Here is an 18,942-nt window from a genome sequence, read left to right as displayed (position 1 = left end):
TGGCACCCAAAAACGACACCGGAGGAGCCAAGCAGGGGCTGGTCCGCGGGGTTGGTCGTGGCTGAGTGCCATGGGGTCACAGAGCTGTGCTGGACCCCGGGATGAGGACAGGGTGCTGGGAATCCCCTCCCTGCCTGCTGCCGGGGAAAACGTTTGGCTCCTCCACTTGGGAACCGCCTTCCCTGTCCCTGCCCTGGAGCCACGCTCGGCACTGGAGCCTTCCTGGCCCGTCGGAGCCTTCCTGGCAGCGGCCGGGACCCCCCCGATGCTCCTGCCTGTCCCTGCAGGCAGGGATGGGCAAGCGGAAAACTCTGACCCTGGGGTGCAGCAGGTGGTGACCCCCAGGCAGGGAGCCTGGCACCTCTCCAGCTCCCACCTGCTTCCCGGTTCCTGTTCCTGTTTGCTTACTGGGCTCCCTCCCTCCCCTGCTACATGTGGCCGATACGGCAGCTCCCGGCAGTGCCAGCAGCCTTTCCCCCGCGCTTGGCAATGCCCAAGTCACCTGAGCATCCTTTGCTGGTACCTGCAGGGTCCTCCTGCCCTGGGCCCCCCAGCTTCCACCCCACACAGTTCCCCTGGTGCCCACCTTTGAGCAAACACGGCACCAGGCTCCCTGCTGGCACTGCCGGATCGGCAGCCCATGTCCCTTGTCCATCCCCATCAGCTCTGGGATGGCAGGACCAGCGGGCTGAGGGAACCCCCCCAGAGGGAGTACGACCCCCATCTCCATTTCAGGCGTCGCTGGCGATGGCCGACAGCCACGGCTGGTGGAAGCTGACCTTCCTGCGGAAGCGCCGGTCGGTGCCCACGGTGCTGTACGAGAGCCCCGACAGCCATGCTGCCGCTGCCGCCGGCGAGAGCCAGGAGGGGCCGGGTGAGGAGGGGCCGCCCGGCTTCACTGCCCGCCTGGAGAAGATGGTGGACAAGAGCAGCAAGGGCAAACATGTCAAGGTCTCCAACTCGGGACGCTTCAAGGAGAAGAAGAAAGTGCGGGCGACGCTGGCTGAGAACCCCAACCTCTGCGCCACCGGCGAGCGGGAGGAGAAATGACCTGGCTGGTTGCCACTCTCTGGCCACCACCACTGGCTGTCCAAACCAGCTCAGCTCCATCCCTGCTGGGGACACTGGACCATGGGGCTTTGGAAGGAGAAAGGACTCGGACTGGAGTTTATTTAAGGGAGAAGCAAGGACCCTGTTTAATCACAACCACCCGGGTTTGTGGCACCCCAGGGGCGGAGGGAGAACCAGGGAGCGGAGCCAGGCACAGCTTGTCCCTCCCAGCCCCTCGCAGGCAGCGGGAGCCCCCGGAGGCTGACTGGTTTGTACTGGGATGAGGGTGCTCGCCCCAGCTCAGTCACTTGCTGTGGACCACCAGACCCCATCATTCGCCCAGCTCTACCCCAAGCATGATGGCCCCGATCCCCTCCTGCCTGTCACTCCTGTGGGGGCACGACCGGGGGACCCCCACTCATCTCCCAAGCCCAAAGGGCCACGTGGCTACAGGCTGAGCCACTGACGCTGCGTCCTCGCCAGCAGTCACCCCCAAACCAGGGGATGCGATGCTTCCATACCCCGAGGGAACAACCCCACGGGCAAAGTCCCCCTCGAGCTATGCCCATCGGGACAGTGGAGAGTTCTGGGCTTCCCAGGAGCAGCTGTATTCCCGCTGGCATCCAGGAATCGCTCCCTGCTCCAGGAAGGGGAGAGCTGGCCACGGAGCACAGTGCCAGCGCCGAACCCAGGGGCAGCCGCCGTGGCGGATCTCCCATCCTCGGTGTTTGTTCGGGTTGTTGGAAGCTGAGCCTTGAGTCAGCTCCCACGGCTGCTGATTATTAACTGTTGTTAATAAACCAGGTCTGGAAGCAAAGGCAGCTCAGGGGCGCGGGCAGGGGGGGAGCTGGGCAGACCCCCTGGTGCCAGCCTGGCAGGGTTGAAGGGCTGTGGGTGCCTCCCGGGACCCCAGTGGGGAGTGGTACCCGCTGCGGCCAATGCAGGGAATCCCCGACCCCGTGTTGGAGGGGGGGACAGGGTGGGGTGTCCGTCACCAGCGCTGCCAGCCTGGGGTGCCCTCCCTGCAGAGCAGGGTGCGGCCGTGCCTGCAGTCAACAGAAGTCAACCACTTCCCAGCTATTACAAAAGCCGGACGGTGCCAAACGCCAGAGTCCAACCTCCCCCTTTCCTGGCACAAACCCTGCGCCGGGGCAGCCCGGGCCCCCGGCAGCCCCCGCCCTGCTCTGTTTGCTCTGCCCGCGCCCGCCGGCTCACAGGCTGCTCTTTGTCCCGGGCTGGCAGTGCCAGAGGGATCCTGCCCGAGAGGGAAGGGAGGGAGCGGAGAGGAGAAGAGCTGTCGGCACGCAGTCAGCGCCCATCGGCTCATTTACGCCCATCACGGTGGTATCTGGGCTCCTGCCATGCTCCTAATGCCGGGATGGGTGGGAGACCCAGCTGTGCCGCCATCCCCAGCCCCAGCAAAGCCCCCAGCCCCTTCCTGGCACATCAACCTGCCACCTTGCGCTGTCCCCTTGACGCGACACCATCCCCATGCCAGCCCTGCCCATCCCACCATGGCGGCTCTCGCCACGGGGTGAGCGCAGCCGGGAGCGACCGAGGCCGCGGCGCGAATCTGCGACGGCGGCACGAGGTGCGTGACGGTCCGGGCTCCCCCCATCCCGGGGCCGAACTTCCCACTCCCCCTCCCACTGCCACCCACCGCAGGGCTTTGCCCAGCATGGCACAGCCGGGAACGCACCAGGGCAACCCTGGTTGTGGCAAAGCCGCGGGGCACAATCCTGCCCCAAGAGCCAGCGACTGGCAGAGCAAACACGGAGCCGGGGAGGGCGAAGGTTATCGGTGCCCGGTTGGTTTCACTGGAACGCAGCCCAGGGGAGCGAGGGCTGCCAGCAGCCCCTGCCGGCTCCGTGGGCAGGGATCCCCGGCTGCACCAAGCTCCGGAGAGCGTGCCCGGCCCCGCATGGGTAAATATTAACTCGAACCCACTGCATGGCTCCGTGCCGATCGGGCTTTATTTTTTCCAAGCTCGGACAGGCAGCTGGGGGGGTGCCAAGTGACCGGGTGCCAGCCTGGTGCCCCCAAACAAGCAGGCTGAGGGTTGTGGGGTCCCACAGCCCCGGGGAGACGGGGTGCACCAGTGGCAACACACACAGAGCCCGCCACGAACAGCGCTGAGCCGGCGGCGACGTTAAAGCTGCAAATAAATAAGTCATTGCATGCACTGAGCACATGGCACGGTTCTGGCTAAAACACGAGGCATGACGGTGGCAGTGGTGGCAGGACACGGGCAGGGGGTTCACTGGGGTCTCTCTTGGTCCCTCCACAATCATTAACATGATTAATTAACCACCAGTGGCACTGGGAGCGGTCGCTCCCCACAGGCTGGCAGGGGGAAGCAGATGGTCTCTGGGACCCACCTGCAGCTCCTGCCCACGCCGGGCAGAGGCGAAGGGAGATGAGGGTCTCGGGGGCCGGACCAGAGCCCCCCGCCAGCACCCCCAGAGCTCAGCACGTGTCTCCCAGGAGAGGGCAGAGCAAGGCCAGACCCGTTCCCCAGGGCATGACAGGGAACAGGCGGGAAGGTTTGGCACGGGTGACGCTCCCGATCAGGCAAACGCGGCCGGAGGCGCCGGCGGCGTCACGGGGAGAAGCGCTCGAAGACCCAGTCGCCCTCTCCCCGGTGCGTCATGTCTCCCAGGGGGCCCGAGCGGTCTCGCAGGCGTCGGAAGACGATGCGGTCGTGCAGGCGGTTGGTTTGGCCCTGCCAGAATTCCACGACATCTGGCTGCAGGATGTAGCCCCCCCTGGCAGAGAAACACGGGGCTTTAGGGAGGTCCCGTGGCAGGCAGCGCCCTGCCCGCAGCCCCCCCCAGCTCACCAGTACGCCGGCTTCGGCACCACCGTCTCCTTGTACCGCTCCTCCAGCTCCGCGTTCCTCTTCCTTAAATACTGCGGGGAAGGAGGTGAACGTGAGGGTGGCGGGGGCAGCCCTGGCTCTCCTGGCACCTCCGGGCGCTGCCGTGGGGAGAGGACCAGCTGCTCACCTCCCTGTCCGGAATGACAGTGCTCTGCCGGCTGACAACAGCCCCGATCTGGCTGCTCCTGGGGCGGGAGTGGAAGTACCGCTCGGATTCCTCCTCCGGCAGCCGCTTCACCGAGCCCTCGATCCGTACCTGTGCCGGGCACGGTCAGCCAGGCTCCGGCCAACGGGCGCCAAAGGGGCTGCGTTGGCTCCTGCGCCAGGAACTGCCCCGTTCCCCGACTCTCCGCACAAAACACGGGCACCCCCTGGCTCGTCTCATCCCTGGGGACTGGGACCCACCCAAGCGTGACCCCCACCCGAATACGTGAGCCCCAAAATCCCACCCTGAGAGGGGGAGCACCCACTGCCTGACACTGTGCCAAGGGCCCGACCATGCCCCCCTGGCACCTGCTGTGGCAGCGGGACCGCGACTCACCTGCCGGTTGAGGGGCTCCCAGTAAAAGACAAGCGAAGCGAAGGGGTTGGCATCCTGGGGGATGGAGAGGGGGGAGATGGGAGCGCCGTCAGCAGACCGGCATCGCTCCCAGCTTTAAAATCATGGAACCCCCCTAGCTTTGCCACAGCAGGACCTGCCTGTGAGCGGTGCCAGGCAGAGCCCTGACCCAAACTGGACCTGCTCTGCTCCTCCAAGAGCCTCAGCCTCCGTGCAAAGGGGCTGGAAAGCCGCTGTGCCCCCCGGGGACCCCCCCAGCACCCCTGGAGCCTCCCACCAGCCCCAGCACGGCCGCAGCCCTCACCAGCTCCTTCCCCTTACGGCTCTCGTGGTTGGTGAAGAAGCGGAAGCCATCCTGCCCGAAGCCCTTCAGCAGCACCATGCGGGCCGACGGCTTCCCATCCCTGCAGCAGGAGAGCGGAGGTGACGACAGGTCCCCCGCGCAGCAGCCGGGGACCCCCCACCAGCCCCCCAGTCCCTCCCGGCCTCACCTGGTGCAGGTGGCCAAGCACATGGCATTCGCCTCCCCGATGGCCGGGCAGCCCACCGCCTCCTCGAACCAGACCTTGAACTGCTGGATGGGGTCGTGGGAGGCCAAGTGCTGCTCCTCGAAGGCCTGGGGGCACGGGGGACACGGTGAGGTGGGGCACCCCGGCCTTGGGGGACACAGCCAGCGCCGGGCAGGGGGTCCCATCGGACTCAAGGGCACGGCCAGCACAGGGGATGGGGTGACTCCAGCCCTGGGGGTGCAGTAAATGCAAGGGGGGGGGGTCAGTCCAGGTCCTGGCAGCCCAGCCAGCATGAAAGGAGGGTCAGCCCAGGTCCTGGGGGCACAGCCAGCATGAAAGAGGGGTCAGCCCAGGTCCTGGGGGCACAGCCAGCATGAAAGGGGGGTCAGCCCAGGTCCTGGGGACAGCTTGGGGGTGGTCACCCCAATTCCAGGGGCACAACCGGCATGGGGGGGGGCCCACCCTGGTGCCAGGGCCACTGCAAGCACAGAGAGAGGGGTCCCTGGGGAACTAGGGACAGTCTGGGGGGGGGGTTACTCCAATTCCAGGGGCACAACTAGCACGGGGGGGGGTCACCCCATGCTGTAGGAGGAAGGGGACATATCCTGGTTCCAGGGTCACTACCCGCACGGTGCGGGGGGATCCCCGCAGGCCTCGGGGACAGCCCGGGGGGGGTCACCCCGGCCGCAGAACACAGCCGGGCCGGCGGACCCCGCGCCTCTGCTCGCCCCCGGGAGCCACGTCTGCGCTCCCGCCGCTCGCCCCGTCCCACCTCCGCGTCCCCCCGGTAGCTCCTCCGCAGCACCTCCAGGTCCATCGCGGCCGACGGGCGCCGAGAGCGGCCAAACGGCGCAGCGCCCCCCGCCGCGGCCCCGCCATCGCCCCGCCCTTCGGGGGTGGGGCATCCTGGCCACGCCCCCTCCCCCCGACAGCCAATAGGGAACGGCGAAGCGCGCCCGCCGCAGGGAGGGGGTGTGGAGCGCTGCCAGCCAATTGGAGGGGGTGGCGGGGGGCGGCACGCGGCCGGGTCCTTAAAGGTACAGCGTCCCCGGGGGCGGGGGGCGCAGGGGAGCGGGGACAGCGGGCGCACCGAGGAGACGGCGGGCCGGAACCTTTGTGGCGCGGAACCAAGTAGCGGGGGCGGGGGGGACAGAAAAAGTGACGGACCGGGCGGAATCGTCCTGCTCTATAGGGGTCTACAAGGGTCTATAGGCCTCTGTGGAACTCTGTAGGGCTCTGTAAGGGCCTGTAAAGCTCTATAGCTCTGTATAGGGCTTCTGTAGGTGTATATAGGGCTCTGTTGGGCTCTATAGGGCTTCTATAGGGGTCTATAGGCCTCTATGGAACTCTATAGGGCTCATTAAGGGTCTGTAGGGCTTCTATAGGTGTCTATAGGGGTTTATGGGGCTCTATAGAACTTCTGTAGGGGTCTATAGGCCTCTGTGGAACTCTATAGGGCTCCATAAGGGTCTATAGGGGTCTATGGGGCTCTATAGGGCTTCTATAGGTGTCTGCAGGGCTCTATGGGACTCTATAGGCCTCTATGGAATTCTATAGGGCTCTATAGTGTTCCAGAAGCCCTATAGAGATCTATAGAGCCCTAGAGGACTTGGGGACAGGGAAGGTGGGGACGGGATATTTGGGCCTGGGGGACGCTGTGGGTATGGTGATAGGGGCTGGGAGAGGGGGAGACAGGGAATGTGGGGCCAGACATGGGGCTGGGAGACACTGGGGGGACACTGGAGACAGGGCAGTGGAGGGGGCCAGGACAAGGGGACAGGGGCTGTGGGACAGCACGTCGCCCACCACAACAGCACCGTGGAGCGGCCCCTCCGCCTGCCCGTGGCCATTGCCACCAAAGGCAGGGGACGGGCAGGGTGGGACGGGGTCCCTCGTCCCCCCATGGTGCCATGGTGGCCACCGTGGTGGGTCAGGAACGCGCCACCCATGAACGGGGCCGGGTCCGAGCGTTCCGCCTTCAGCTCCTCACCGCCGCCGTCGGCTCTCGCTGCACATCCCAGTGGCGGCGGTGCCTGGCCCAGCGCCGCGGCTCGCACCGGGACGGCTGGGCAGAGAAAGGACCCTCGGTGGCACACGCGGCACTGGATTTGCCTCTGGTTACTAAATTTATTTAGCAAGGAAAGCTCCCGGCTGGCCCCACACCGGCCAACCAGTTACAGTTAATAAGGAATAACAAATCTGTCACGTCATCCAGAAAACCACCTCGGGCAATTACAGCTAAAAAATAAAGAGGATTTGTTTAATTTAAAAGCTCAAAAATAACAAGCCATATGTTTGGTTTTTTTTGAACATGTAGTAAACACGAAAGCGATATAATCTATGATACAATGTACACTGTACACAGCGGGCATGGCGGGCAGCACACGGGGGAGGAAAAGGGGGCTGAAGGCCCGAAATTCCGAAGGAAATGCCACGTCGCTTGGAAACGGAAAAGTGGGGAAGAGAGAAAAAAACAAACAAACAAACAAAAAAATCTCTTGAGTATCAGAAAAGAAACGTTAGGAGAAAAGAGGGGCAAGGAGATGGGCAGCGTCTCACGGAGGAATTAAATAAAGGTTAAAAGTGAAAGCGCTCACGTACGCAGGGAGCGGGAGCGTAAGGCAACGATCTCCGTAGAAAAAAGGGACCTTCCAAAGGGCTTATAGAGATATTTATAGCTATTTATAGACTTTAAATATAAAGTAGGAATGTGCTGTGGAGCCTCTCCCAGCCCGCCCACACCGGAGCGTGCCATCGCCTCCGTGCCCGGCTCCTGCGCGGCCATGAGCCGTTTCGCCGGGCTCCAGGCCCGCGCCGGGCTGCCCCACGGCCCCGGGATCCACAGGATCGGCCCCTCGCACCCTTCAGGAAGGGCTTCTTCTCCGGGGGGACGCAGGCGGTGGCAGAGGAGGGGCAGGAGGGTGTCCCCGAGGGCTCCTCTCCGCAGTGGGCCGCGGGTTGAGGACGCTGGAGTGCCGCGGCGGCGGTGCCAGCTGGTGCCCTCGCCGGGTGTGCCACACGAGGCAGGGCGCCGTGGGGCAGCTGCTGACCCTACAAGTTCTTGGTGACCAGGTGGGTTTTATAGTGCTTGGTCAGGTGGTCGCTCCGCATGAAGCGCTTCTGGCACTGGGTGCACTCGAAGCGCTTGTCGCCTGCGGGGAAAGAGCAGGGGCGTCAGGGGGTGGCAGCCGGCGTGCCACGGCGCCGGTGGCACCGGCACCAACCCGCTGTTGGCCTCACGTTACCCCAAACCAGCCAAGGCGGGACAGCAGGAACCTCCCGGGGTGGCAGTGACACCCCCGTGCCAGGTCCTCTTTGCAGCCACTCTACCCCAGCCCCTTCCCATGCCACCTCTGCCACCACCATCACCCGGAGAGCCCAGATGCAGCAGAGACCCCCCAAAAAACCTTTGGTCCCTCCCAGCAGAGACCTCCCGGGGTGGCACTGACACCCCCATGCCAGGTCCCCTTTGCAGCCACTCTACCCCAGCCCCTTCCCATGCCACCTCTGCCACCACCATCACTGGGAGAGCCCAGATGCAGCAGAGACCCCCTCCAAATCCTTTGGTCCCTCCCAGTAACTCGGCCAAATCTCAAGGACAACTGTGAGTTTTGGTGGCCCAAATATCATCCCAGCCCTCGGCTCAGCACGCCCCCTCGGCTCTTGCAAGGCTCAGGACCCCGCAGGGGCTGGGCGGGCTGCCCTGGGAGGGGAGGGGGCCGCGCCACGGTGCCCAGCGGTGCCCCGCGGTGCCACAGACCTGTGTGGGTGCGCGCGTGCCGCTGCAGCTCGTCGCTGCGCGTGAAGCGCTTCCCGCAGAAGACCCAGTGGCAGACGAAAGGGCGCTCGCCCGTGTGCAAGCGCACGTGGGCACGCAGCAGGGAGGTCTTGCGGAAGGTCCTCCCGCACTCCGGGATGTGGCAGATGTGCTTCTTCTTCCCCGGATCCCCCGGCCTGGCGAGGAAAGGCACGGTGAGCCTCGGAGACGGGTGCCAGTGCCGCGGGGCTGCCCCTCTCCCTCTCTGTGCTCACCTCTTCTCCCCATCCTTGCAGTTGGGGCAGGTACACGCCATCCGCCGCCTCTTCTCCCCCAGGTGCATCTCTCCGGACAGCGCCTGCTCCATCTGCAGCTGGATCTGCGTCGGGCTCAGGCCGCTGATGGTCAGGTTGTTGCCGGACACGTTCTGCACGGTCAGCTGCTGCTGGCCTGGGGAGGAAAAGGGGGTGTCAGGCTCTGCCCCTCCGCTCCCGGAGGGGCTGCGCCACATCCGTGCGCCCGCCGCATCCGTCCGTCCTGCCGAAACCCTCTGGAGGCGGCTGGCTGGAGGAAAAGCCCCGCCACGTGCGGGACGGGACACCCCGGGACGCCCCCCAGCCCCGCATGCAGCACTGCCACAGCCCCCCCTGCCCCGCCACGTGCTGGTCCCCAAGTGGGGCCGGTAAGTCCCTTTTTTCTGAATATACTGTGCGGTTTTTCAAAGTTTTCCGTTAGACCCTTCGGGGTGGGGAAATGACCAAAGTGGAAACAAAAAAGAAACTTTGAAAAAACGTGCAATATATTGACCAAAAAAACGGGACTTACCCCGGACCCTAAGGGCCGCTCCACACTCGGGTGCTCACGGAGGTGGCGGCCTGGGCCTCGCACGGCACCCGGCAGCCGCGACGGGTGCTGGAAAGAAGAAGACGGGGTCAGCGTCAGCAAGCGGCACGGCCGCTCCGAGAGGGAAAGCGCCAAGCTGAGGGTCGGGGCAGCCCTTGGGCAGCACCGTGAGACAGGTGGGCGCTCGGCGGGTGGGCACGTCCTGGCTGAAGCCAGGCTGAGACCCGACTCGATTCGTTTCACCCATGGGCAGCAGCCAGCAGGTCCCGCCGGTGCCCTGCGCAGCTGGCGCTGCGGCCAGGCCCCTGCCAGCCTCGCGGCACGTCGCAGCAACACCCGCCTCGGGCATCTCCCGGCTGGCCTCGGGTTTACACGCAGAGCAGCAATTAAAAACCCCCTCAAAAGCAACCCCAGCGCGGCCGGCGCGTTTTAAACCACGCTGGCCCGTGGTTTGTGCTGACACGGTTTGGGCAAGCGAGAAAGAACAGCTTCCCACTGCAAAACGGAGCCGGGACTCCTTGCTGGTTCTTGCTGGGAGAGAAACCACTGCGCGGCAGCAGGTCTTTCTGGATCAGAAAGCAGATAAAGTTCCCTCCGAGCCAGTTTCCTCCCTGGGGACAGCCCAAGCCGCGGGCACTGGGCTGGGGGAGGTTTGCTGGGCAGGACGGGAGGACAGAGCGGCCGCCGGGATGTGTCTACTTGGCAGCGGGGAGATGAGCAGGCGACGCCGGGGCGGGCAAGCACGGGGCTGTCTGCGGCTCCCAGATCACTCCAGCCACTGGCCAGGGCCACGTCTGGCTATTTTTGGCTTGAGGAAGACACTCGTCCCACAGAGGAATGGTGATTCCTCACTAGAGCTTGGAGGAGCACAGAGCCCGTGTGTGTGAACACACGTCTCTCACCTTGGCTACTGGAAGCCCAAACCAGTAGCCATCCCACCCAGCAGATACAAGGAGATATCCCAGCCCCGGGATCGGGAGCTGGCAGCGTGATCTGTGGTAGGGGCCGCTGGCCCAGAGATGCTGCAGGAGGGAAAGCCCTGGTGCACCAGGTCCCTCTGCCCAGCTGGGTCCTACCTCTCCGGAAAAAAGGCACCCTAAGAGTGGGCACGGCTCCGCCTTCCCCTGGCACAGAGCTCAGGAGCAAACAGCTGGTTGGGGCTCTTGGGCAGCCTCAGCCCTGGCACTCAGAGTCGTCCTACAGCCCGACCCTGCGGGCGGCTGTCTCCGCTAACTGCCCTCCCTGGCACAGCCCACCGGGACGGGCTGGGAAACACTCAGCAGAACCACCACGGAGAGAACCTACGGAACGCTCAGGGTCTCCTGGAGCCACAGGAGCTGGAGAAGCTGATGACACGTAGCACCCAGCAACACCCAGCCTCAGGGTACGAGGGATAAGCGTACAAAACCGCAACGTCCCAGCTGCCAAGAGTGCTGGGATGCACGATCCTCCGGATCGGGGACCTGCCTACGTCCCGCCGTCCCTCCCGCCCCGCCGCAGCGCGGGGCGCAGCTCACCTCCGCTGTTGGTGATGGTGACGGGCACGCCCTGGACTTGCACGCCGTTGATGTTGATGGTCTGCATGGCCTGCGCCGCGGCCGCCAGCTGAGCCGCGTTCAAGCTGATGACGCCTCCGGCGGGGGCGATCTTGGGCAGGGTGCGTTCCTTGTGCGTGCCCGCTTTCTTGCTGCCGACCCCCGGGCCGGAGCTGCGGGACACCAGGCTGCTGCAAGAGGTCCCAGACGGAGCCACCGTCATGGCCGAGCCTTCCTGGAGCAGCACAGTCTGCAGCTCACCCGACGGCGTTTTGAAGAAGAACTGATGGGAGGAGAAAAGCGGGATGAGAGCAGCTGCCATCACCAGCCTGACCCCCTGCCCCACCACGATGGTCGCCCTCCCCCATACAACCCAGGAATTTGGGCCTGTGATGAGCCAAAGAGGGGGAGAAATCGCCCAGGCACCTGAAGACCCTTTGTGGGCCTCCTGAAGAAGGTCCTGGCCTTGCACGGCAGCACAGGGTTGCATTTCCAAAGGCAACACTGAAGTCACAGTCCTACAGCCCCACTCCCTCGCCTCCCTCTGTCTCCCGTGAGCTTCTGAGCAGGCTGGCTCATGCCAACCCAAGCTGGTGGCACAGCAGAGGTTTCAAGGACGCCGCAGTTCTGTAAAAGCACGCGGCCAGCAAGACAGACTTAATAATGAAGCCCTGCGGAGGGAATGGCTGAGCGCCCAACTCTCCTCAGACATCGGAGAATCCACACGAGCGATGCCCAAATTGGATGCCAAGTTGAGGATGTCTGGCAGCTCACAAAACCCTTCGGCTTTCTAAAGCCTGAGAACGAGCTCAGAGGAGAAACAGGGCAGAGGGACCTGGGAGGAGGCCACAGGAGGTGGTACCTGGGTAGGAGTGGGTTCTGTCGTCTGGATCTGGAAGTTCTGGGAGGATTTCTGGGGGACGGTGGGGAGCGTGGCAGAAGCGGCCTGGACCACGCGCAGGGCCTGCTGCGGGATCTGCACCACCTGCGACTCCGGCTTGGGCTGCACCACCTGCACCTGCTGCACCACGGCCGCCTGGCCGGAGCCCGGGCTCTGCACGATGAGCAGGTTGCTGCCCGCCTGGATGATGTTCTCAGCCGTCGTCTCGATCAACACCGTCTCCACCTGCTCGGCCACGGCCACCGCGGTGGGCTGGGTAGGTGACATGGTTTTCTTCCGAATCTTTTTGGTGGGCTTCGAGGGGCTCTCGGTGAGGATCTGAGCCTGCGTGCCCGGCTCGGCGGCGCTCATCAGGTTGTTCACGGGCAGGGTGAGAGTCACGTTGCTGCCACGGGCTAACTTGACCACGTTCCTCGTGCCCTGCGCTGGCGAAGCTCCACCCTTCTGCGCCGGAGCCGGTTTGATGGGCACGGGCTTGTGAGAGGAAGAGGAAGGGGTGAGGATGGCTTGATTCGTGCCTGGAATAATCTGGATCTGGTTGGTGAGGTTGGGCTGGACCTGGATGGTCTGTCCCCCCGTGGCCTGGATCTGGGGCACCGCCTGGTACTGGATGTTGGCGGACGAGCGGGAGCCCTTGTTGATGACAGTTGGGTTCTGAATGGCAAAAACCAGCTGCCCCCCGGGGTAGGAGGTGCCGACCTGAGAGCCCTGGATCTGGAAGAGGTTCCCTTTCGCCGAGAGGATCCCAAAGCTGTTCTTACCGGAGCCCAGAGGGAGTGGAGCAGGTTTGATGGGGACCAGTTTGCGAGGCGTTGGCTGAGGAGGGGCGGGAGGCGTCACGGCGGCTTCCACGGCAGGGGGCCCGATTTTGCTGCATGTCGCTGCCAGGAGGGCAAGAGGAGACGGCTGGGAGTCCTGGGGACACAGGAAGGAGGTGGGTAAGCTGGAGACAGGGGCTTGTGCCAAACATCTGGAGATCAGGCATCAAAGGAAAGGGTACATGCTATCGAAAGCAACCCAGTCCATGCCAGTAAGACAGCCCTTATTAAGGGAGCTGCTTAATTACCCACCCCACGTGTGCCTCCAGCTCACCCCAGTGACACCACTTTTAGCCACCAGGATGGCGACTGCTTTTTAATCGTGTGCCCAGGTTCTTACAACCTTCACAAAACTGCAAACGCCTTCCAGCCTGCTGGGACTTACACCCTTCACACCCCCCCCAGGGCGTTTCACCGCAGTTCTAATTCCAAGACCACCTTGTGATCCCAGCTGCTAGCACAACCCAAGGGATCCTTAAGGAAAACACGGCGCAGGGAGGAGAAACAACATGGCAGAGTTGGCGTCAGGGCTGGGAAGGAGTCCAGAGCTCAGCTCCCCAGCCTGTCCTGCAACCAGTCCTGCTCCTGCCGCGGCGACGCTGGCAACGGCAGAGGCAGGAGGGGCTGAGCGACGCAGCGTTTGCTGTCCTGCACCCCAGGCCAGGTCCCTCCGCCCAAGGAAGGAGACCTTCCTGCCCTGGGAAGCAGGGAGCCTGTGGATGCCCCTCTGCTCACCTGGGCAGCGGAGGCGGCCGGCTGCAGGTATTCACTGGGGCTGACGGCGGCAGTCGCAGCCATGCTGTCTCGTGATCTGCGAGGAAGAAGAGGAGAGGTGGAGGAGTAAGGCCAGCAGCAAGACCACAGCAACTCGGGGCGCCCAGCTCAAGGCCCTGATGCCCCAGGGACTCTGCCAGTGTCTCCCTGCACCACCCAAAGCATCACACCTCACCCACATGCCTTCAGCGGGGGGGTTACAAAGGGGCTTGAGAAATCTTACGACCTGTTGCCCTCGCTTTCCTTTGCCCTTTGCTCACCACCAAAAGGAAACGCTGATTATGGTGGGCAACCGGCTGCGGCTCTCACTCATGTCGCTGCACCCCAGCACCCACAGCCTCGACCCGAAGCCGTGCCCCCCACCCCCAGGCTGAGAGCCCATCATTCAACGCGGAGGCGGGCATGCCCAGCTAGCCACCGGCCTCCCGCTTCAAAAACAGAATTTTATGAATCAGTGCTTTTTAATTGCCATAAGAGAGAGTCCTCTCCCACTTGAGGCTCGGCTGGGGTTTTCCAGAAGGGCAAACTGGGCCTGAGCAGCTCAGCAAACTCTTCGTGGGGTGCGGATGAGTGTGTGGCACGGCAATGGGAAGGTGCTGGGGGGGAGCTCCTGCCTCTCCAGAGGGTCTGTGTGCCCCCCAGGCAGCTGCAAAGTCGTTCCCCGCAGGCAGTGCCAGCCCTGGGCAGATATGTGGCGAGTGGAGCCGTGTGCTGTGGCACCCGCTCGGTTCCACCGTGCCGGGAGTGGGTTTGTACCGAGTCACATCCTCGGGGTGTGAGGATCACTGCTGGGATCGGACCAGAATGGTGCCAGTGGGAAACTCCTGGAGGGATTCCACTGCCACCGCAGCGACGCGGCGCTTCCCCCCAGTTGTTATCCTTATTTATTCGCTCGGGCTAATGGGATCTCTCCCGCTCTGTGTCTCTGGCCAGCTCAGCGTTGCTCTGATTTGCAGGCAGGGCTGTTCATCCCCACCAGTGCCCTAATTCTGCCCGCCGGAGCCGGGCAGCTTTCTGGGAAGAAAGTGTCCTTTCATGGCAGGCCAGCTCGCTGGGAGCCAGCGCCTGACACTTTCATCCCCAGGAGGTCACCACAGCAAGCGGCTACGGAACGGGGCAAGTCATTCCCATGCCATGCCATGCCTGGGACTCTGGCCTGGCTCTTCACGGAGATTTCCATGCTCGGCCACAGCAGGAGCCTCGGCAGTGCCACAAGAGGAGCCGGCAGAGCCCGTGCTGGCGAGGGGCGAGCTGCCCGCCTTTGGGCAGCGGGCTCCTTGGCCACCTGGCCTGGCCACTCCATCTCAAAGCGGCTTTCTCAAACAGAAAGGAGACGTCTGGCTCGGTCCGTGCCGCGCGGGGCGGCCGGGGGGCACAGGGGGAGCCAAGGGCACTCGCCTCCGGTTCTGTGCGAGCGTTGGCAGCATCTCAGTTCCTTGGAGGACGTTTTCTCCCAGCCTCGAGCTGTGTTACGGTGTGCCACCCGGCCCGTGCGCTGGGCAGCGATGCGTGCGCCTCCCGCGCCGCCCCTGCTCGCCGACAGCGTCACGGCAAAAGAACCCCTTTATGTGCCCAGGGCAGATGTGCCTTTTGCCACGTGCTGGCAGCGGGTGATGCTCCAAGCAAGGCTGGAGAGTTGGGGCTGTTCAGCCTGGAGAAGAGAAGGCTCCGGGGTGATCTTATTGCAGCCTTCCAGTACTGAAAGGGGCTACAGGAAAGCTGGAGAGGGGCTTTGGACAAGGGCATGCAGTGACAGGACACAGGGCAATGGCTTTAAACTGAAAGAGGGGAGATTTTGATGGGATCTAAGGAAGAAATTCTTCCCTCTGAGGGTGATGAGGCACTGGCACAGGTTGCCCAGAGAAGCTGTGGCTGCCCCATCCCTGGAAGTGTTCAAGGCCAGGTTGGATGGGACTTTGAGCAACCTGGTGTAGTGGAGGGTGTCCCTGCCCATGGCAGGGGGGTTGGAACTGGATGATTTCTGAGGTCCCTCCCTACCCAAACTATTCCATGATTCTATGACCATGGAGCTAAGCACAGTCATAATGAAAAAAACACGTTGTTGGTAGCAGCCCCATTTGTTTGTCAGGGTACTGGAAGCCGACGGAGCTCCAACAGCTGCACATTTACACCGTAACAGCAGGAAATCAAGGAATGTCTCGAGGGAACCGGCCAGGATTTCTGCTGTGGCTGTTCTAACCCCTGCTCTGGCTCCCACACACCTGGGACAGCGCCGGCCTCGCAGCCACCTGCCAACTCGAGAGTTTGTTTCCTCCTTCCCTGATGCTGGAAGGGAATTCCCTGGTGCTTGGGCTGCGTTAAAGGAGGAGGAAGAGGAGAAGCAGCAAAACCAAAGCGAGCCAGGACGGCCGCGCTGCCAAGGACGCACAGGGATTCTGCGGAAGGCCCGGCCGCGGGGAGAAGGGGGCAGCTCCTCGCTCTGCACACAGGAGGGAGGGGAGGTTTGGGGGGCACCCTCGGGTGGTGCCCCCCAGGAGTGACGAGAGGCGCCGGTGGAAACTTCCAGCAGCGTCAACCTGCACTCCCGGGGCGGCCAAGATCCTGCTGCGCCGCGCAGCCCCCGGCACCAGCGATGACCATCGCGGTGCCCACCCTCCCGCTGCACCCACCCCGCCCCCCGGCCGGTGCCCGAGGGGAACGAGCCCGAACCCCCTCTCGGGGGCACCCCCAGCTCCCCCGTGACCAGCACAGGATGGGGCTGGAATCCTCTTCCCCGCAGAGCCCCCCCAGACACCCAGCGGCACCGCACCGACTCCGGGCATCCCTCCCCAAACCGGGGCCGCCTCCCACCCGCCCCCCAGCCCCCTCCCCGCCGGGCACCGCGCCCCCTCCGCGGGGGCTCCCGGGCACCTCGCACGGAACCCGTCGCCTCGGGCACCCCCGGCCCCAGGAACCCCCGCAGCAGCCCGGGCACCTCCGGCGGGGCCGCCCCGCACGGACGCACCTCGGTGCCCCGGAGCCGGACACCCCTCGGGGCGCAGGGGGACCCCGACCCCCGCCCGGGCGCCCCCGGGCCGCCGCCGCCAAGCACCGGGGCACCCCCCGCACACGGCGCGGCCCCCCCGGCGGCGGTCCCCGGGGAGGCGGGTCGAGGCGCCGAGCCCGCCTCCGCCCGGGCCCCGGCCCCGGAAGCGCCGCCCGCCCGGCCGGCCGGCACTCGGGAAGGGCGGGCCGGGGAGGCCGCACGCCCCTTCCGGGACCGCCGCCCCCCGCGCCACCGCCCCCCGGCCCGGCGCGCCCGGCCCCGCCGCGGGCCCGCACGTACCGGCCGGAGCGGCGACGGCTGCTCGGACCCCCTCACGGCGCCATCTTCCTCCTTCGGGGCCGCTGGGGCACCGCCCTAAACAGCCCGCCCCCTCGGCGGCCACTTGGCCAATCTCCAGCCGGCTTGCCGGCGCTCTGGCCAACCGATGGCGAGATGCTTTATCATCGACCAATCCGCCGCGGATTTCCGCTTGATGGGCAGTTCTGCCGAGCAATAGAACCCGTGATGGAGTGACAGCTCCGCCAATGGGCGCGGGCCTCTGGGGAGACGGACGGAAGCAGAGACCCAATGAGAGGGCACATCTCTGATTGACAGCGCAGCTGGCTAATGGAAACAAGCCCAGCCTGTCGCCATCTGCTGATTGATTGACAAGCCTCTGAGGCGGGGAAGGTGGACTTCCTCGTGGGCGGGAGCCGCGCAAAACCCGCCTCTCGATTGGTCGCTGTCATCTTGATTGACAAGCACAAAAGACAATGGGAGACGTGAGGCGGCCGAGCTCCCCTCGTGATTGGCCGCGCCCCTGTCGGGGGGAGGGCGGTTTGAAATGTCGAAGTCCGATGGCGGCAGTGGGGTCGCTGCGGGGGTTCCGGGGGGTCCCGATCCGGCCGCCCCCCCCGCCTGCGACCACCCCCCCGGGCCGGGACCCTCTCGCTGTGCCCCGGAGGGGCTCTGCGCCCGCGGGCATCGCGGTGCTGCCCCTCCCCGGCCTTCCGGGCGCCGCGGCTGAGCCCGGGCCGGGCCTCAGCGCCCCGCGGCGGGGGGGGACGCGGCTCCGGGGGGGCCCATCCCCGCCCCATCGCCCCCACGCTGCGGGCCGGCCCGGAGCCCATCGCTGGCCCCGCGGGGCACCCCCGGGCCCTCGCCCGCCGGGCCCTGCACCCCAGGGGGCAACCGGGAGCGGGGGCAGGGGGCCCCGCTGCTGCTGAAGGGCCTCATCGCCCCCAGCGGGGGGGTACGCGGGGGGGCTGGAAGGGTTTGGGGTGCTCAGAGGGGTTTGGGGTTCCCAGTCCCCCCGTGGGGGTGGAGGGGCGCGGTCAGGGTGCCCGGAGGGCGCGGGGGTGCCCGGCATCTGTGGCACACACAGCCCCCCCTCCACCGCCCCCCCCCCGCCCCCCCCGGCTCCGGCACAATCCGCTGAGAGGCCACCGGCCACCCTGTGAGCGGCTGAGGGGGTCCCTGGTGGCTCCTGCCCCCCGCCCCGTGCCAGCCTGCCAGGGCCCCGGGGTGCCCAGCTGGCTCCAGCCCCCACGGGACCAGCACCTCCCACTGGAGCCAAATAATTGCTCGGTGCTTTGTTGTGCAGTGTCTATGGCCGCGGGGCCTCCATTTGTGGGAACTTGCTGTGGCTAGTGCCTCCCTTTTAATTACCCCCCCTCCGCGCGCTCCTGCTTACTCACCGCCTGGCACCGGCGCCTCCGACCCCCGCCCCGGCCCCCCGCCACCCCAGCATCGTGCGGGGGTCCCGGCGGCGCGTCTCGGGGTGCCAGTGCCACGCTGGGACATGGTGGTCCTCGTCCCACCATGGGGTGAAGGCAGGTGGTGCCCGGCCCGGCGTGGCAGGTGGCAGAGGAGGGTTGGGGCTGGGTGCCCGGCGGGGTCCCCTGGGTGGGGGCCGCCCACGGCCACCCCCGAGACCCGGCTCCAGCCAAGCTCGTAAACGCTGCGGGAGGCACCGCGGCCACCGACGCTCCTGACGCCGCCACGGCGGCGTCCTCCGCGTGCCGGGGACACGGGGCCGCGCACGTGCGGGACGCGGCTGAGCCGTGGTGCTGCCTTGCCCCGTACCCCGTCTCTGACTCTGCGCCCCAGGAGTGGGACCCCACAGCCTGGCACAGCTAGGGGACACCCTGGAGTCCCCATCTGGCATTGCTGCCCTCCGCAGAGGGGACGCCAGGGCAGGGGTCCCCGTGGGCTCAGCCTGCAGCGGGCTGCACCTCAGCTGTGCCAGGGTGAAGGAGGGCAGTGGGGTCAGCCCCAACGAAGGGACCCCAGGCAGCGGGCGGGCGGTGGGAGGCAGCCGGTGCCCAAAGGC

At 65.6% G+C, this 18,942-nt stretch overlaps 3 protein-coding genes across 4 annotated transcripts; 1 reads left to right on the top strand and 2 right to left on the bottom strand.

Annotated features, from left to right (window-relative positions):
• The first annotated feature begins 747 nt into the window (after positions 1-747).
• On the top strand, positions 748-1,050 carry PRR15L (proline rich 15 like). Its single transcript, XM_009989786.2, has one exon. It carries the CDS (start codon positions 748-750, stop codon positions 1,048-1,050), a length of 303 nt encoding a protein of 100 aa, XP_009988088.2.
• A 2,094-nt stretch (positions 1,051-3,144) lies between these two features.
• PNPO (pyridoxamine 5'-phosphate oxidase) lies at positions 3,145-5,816 on the bottom strand. 2 transcript variants are annotated; one of them, XM_086626509.1, is made up of 7 exons: positions 5,769-5,816; positions 4,979-5,103; positions 4,792-4,891; positions 4,470-4,523; positions 4,056-4,184; positions 3,890-3,960; positions 3,145-3,815 (listed from the first exon to the last, which is right to left on the bottom strand). In XM_086626509.1, the coding sequence occupies exons 1-7, from the start codon at positions 5,811-5,813 to the stop codon at positions 3,650-3,652; spliced, it is 690 nt and encodes a 229-aa protein (XP_086482635.1). In that variant the 5' UTR covers positions 5,814-5,816; the 3' UTR covers positions 3,145-3,649. The 2 variants fall into 2 exon arrangements, with proteins under 2 accessions (XP_086482635.1, XP_086482636.1); XM_086626510.1 differs by lacking the exon at positions 4,056-4,184.
• Positions 5,817-8,027: 2,211 nt separating this feature from the next.
• Positions 8,028-16,951, bottom strand: SP2 (Sp2 transcription factor). The gene is made up of 7 exons (XM_086626500.1): positions 16,911-16,951; positions 13,586-13,661; positions 11,994-12,947; positions 11,114-11,414; positions 9,029-9,203; positions 8,757-8,950; positions 8,028-8,148 (listed from the first exon to the last, which is right to left on the bottom strand). Exons 2-7 carry the CDS (start codon positions 13,646-13,648, stop codon positions 8,048-8,050), a joined length of 1,788 nt encoding a protein of 595 aa, XP_086482626.1. The 5' UTR covers positions 13,649-13,661; positions 16,911-16,951; the 3' UTR covers positions 8,028-8,047.
• Between the last annotated feature and the right edge of the window lie 1,991 nt (positions 16,952-18,942).

The sequence above is a fragment of the Tauraco erythrolophus genome, chromosome 25 (assembly GCF_009769465.1).
Source record: "Tauraco erythrolophus isolate bTauEry1 chromosome 25, bTauEry1.pri, whole genome shotgun sequence".
NCBI classification, from domain to species: domain Eukaryota; kingdom Metazoa; phylum Chordata; class Aves; order Musophagiformes; family Musophagidae; genus Tauraco; species Tauraco erythrolophus.
The sequence above is the reverse complement of the archived record's forward strand: the minus strand, read 5'-3'. Positions and strand labels throughout refer to the sequence as shown.

Excerpts from the sequence above, each read along its gene's own strand:
- PRR15L (XM_009989786.2), top strand. The coding sequence starts at position 748 with ATGGCCGACAGCCACGGCTGGTGGAAGCTGACCTTCCTGCGGAAGCGC.
- PNPO (XM_086626509.1), bottom strand. The coding sequence starts at position 5,813 with ATGGACCTGGAGGTGCTGCGGAGGAGCTACCGGGGGGACGCGGAG. Across the intron at positions 4,524-4,791 it reads GCCGTAAGGGGAAGGAGCTG|GATGCCAACCCCTTCGCTTC; the intron begins GTGAGGGCTGCG and ends TCCATCCCCCAG. Across the intron at positions 4,185-4,469 it reads GGGAGCCCCTCAACCGGCAG|GTACGGATCGAGGGCTCGGT; the intron begins GTGAGTCGCGGT and ends TGCCCGGCACAG.
- SP2 (XM_086626500.1), bottom strand. The coding sequence starts at position 13,648 with ATGGCTGCGACTGCCGCCGTCAGCCCCAGTGAATACCTGCAGCCGGCC. Across the intron at positions 12,948-13,585 it reads CGGCCGCCTCCGCTGCCCAG|GACTCCCAGCCGTCTCCTCT; the intron begins GTGAGCAGAGGG and ends CTGTGTCCCCAG. Across the intron at positions 8,951-9,028 it reads TGCAAGGATGGGGAGAAGAG|GCCGGGGGATCCGGGGAAGA; the intron begins GTGAGCACAGAG and ends TTTCCTCGCCAG.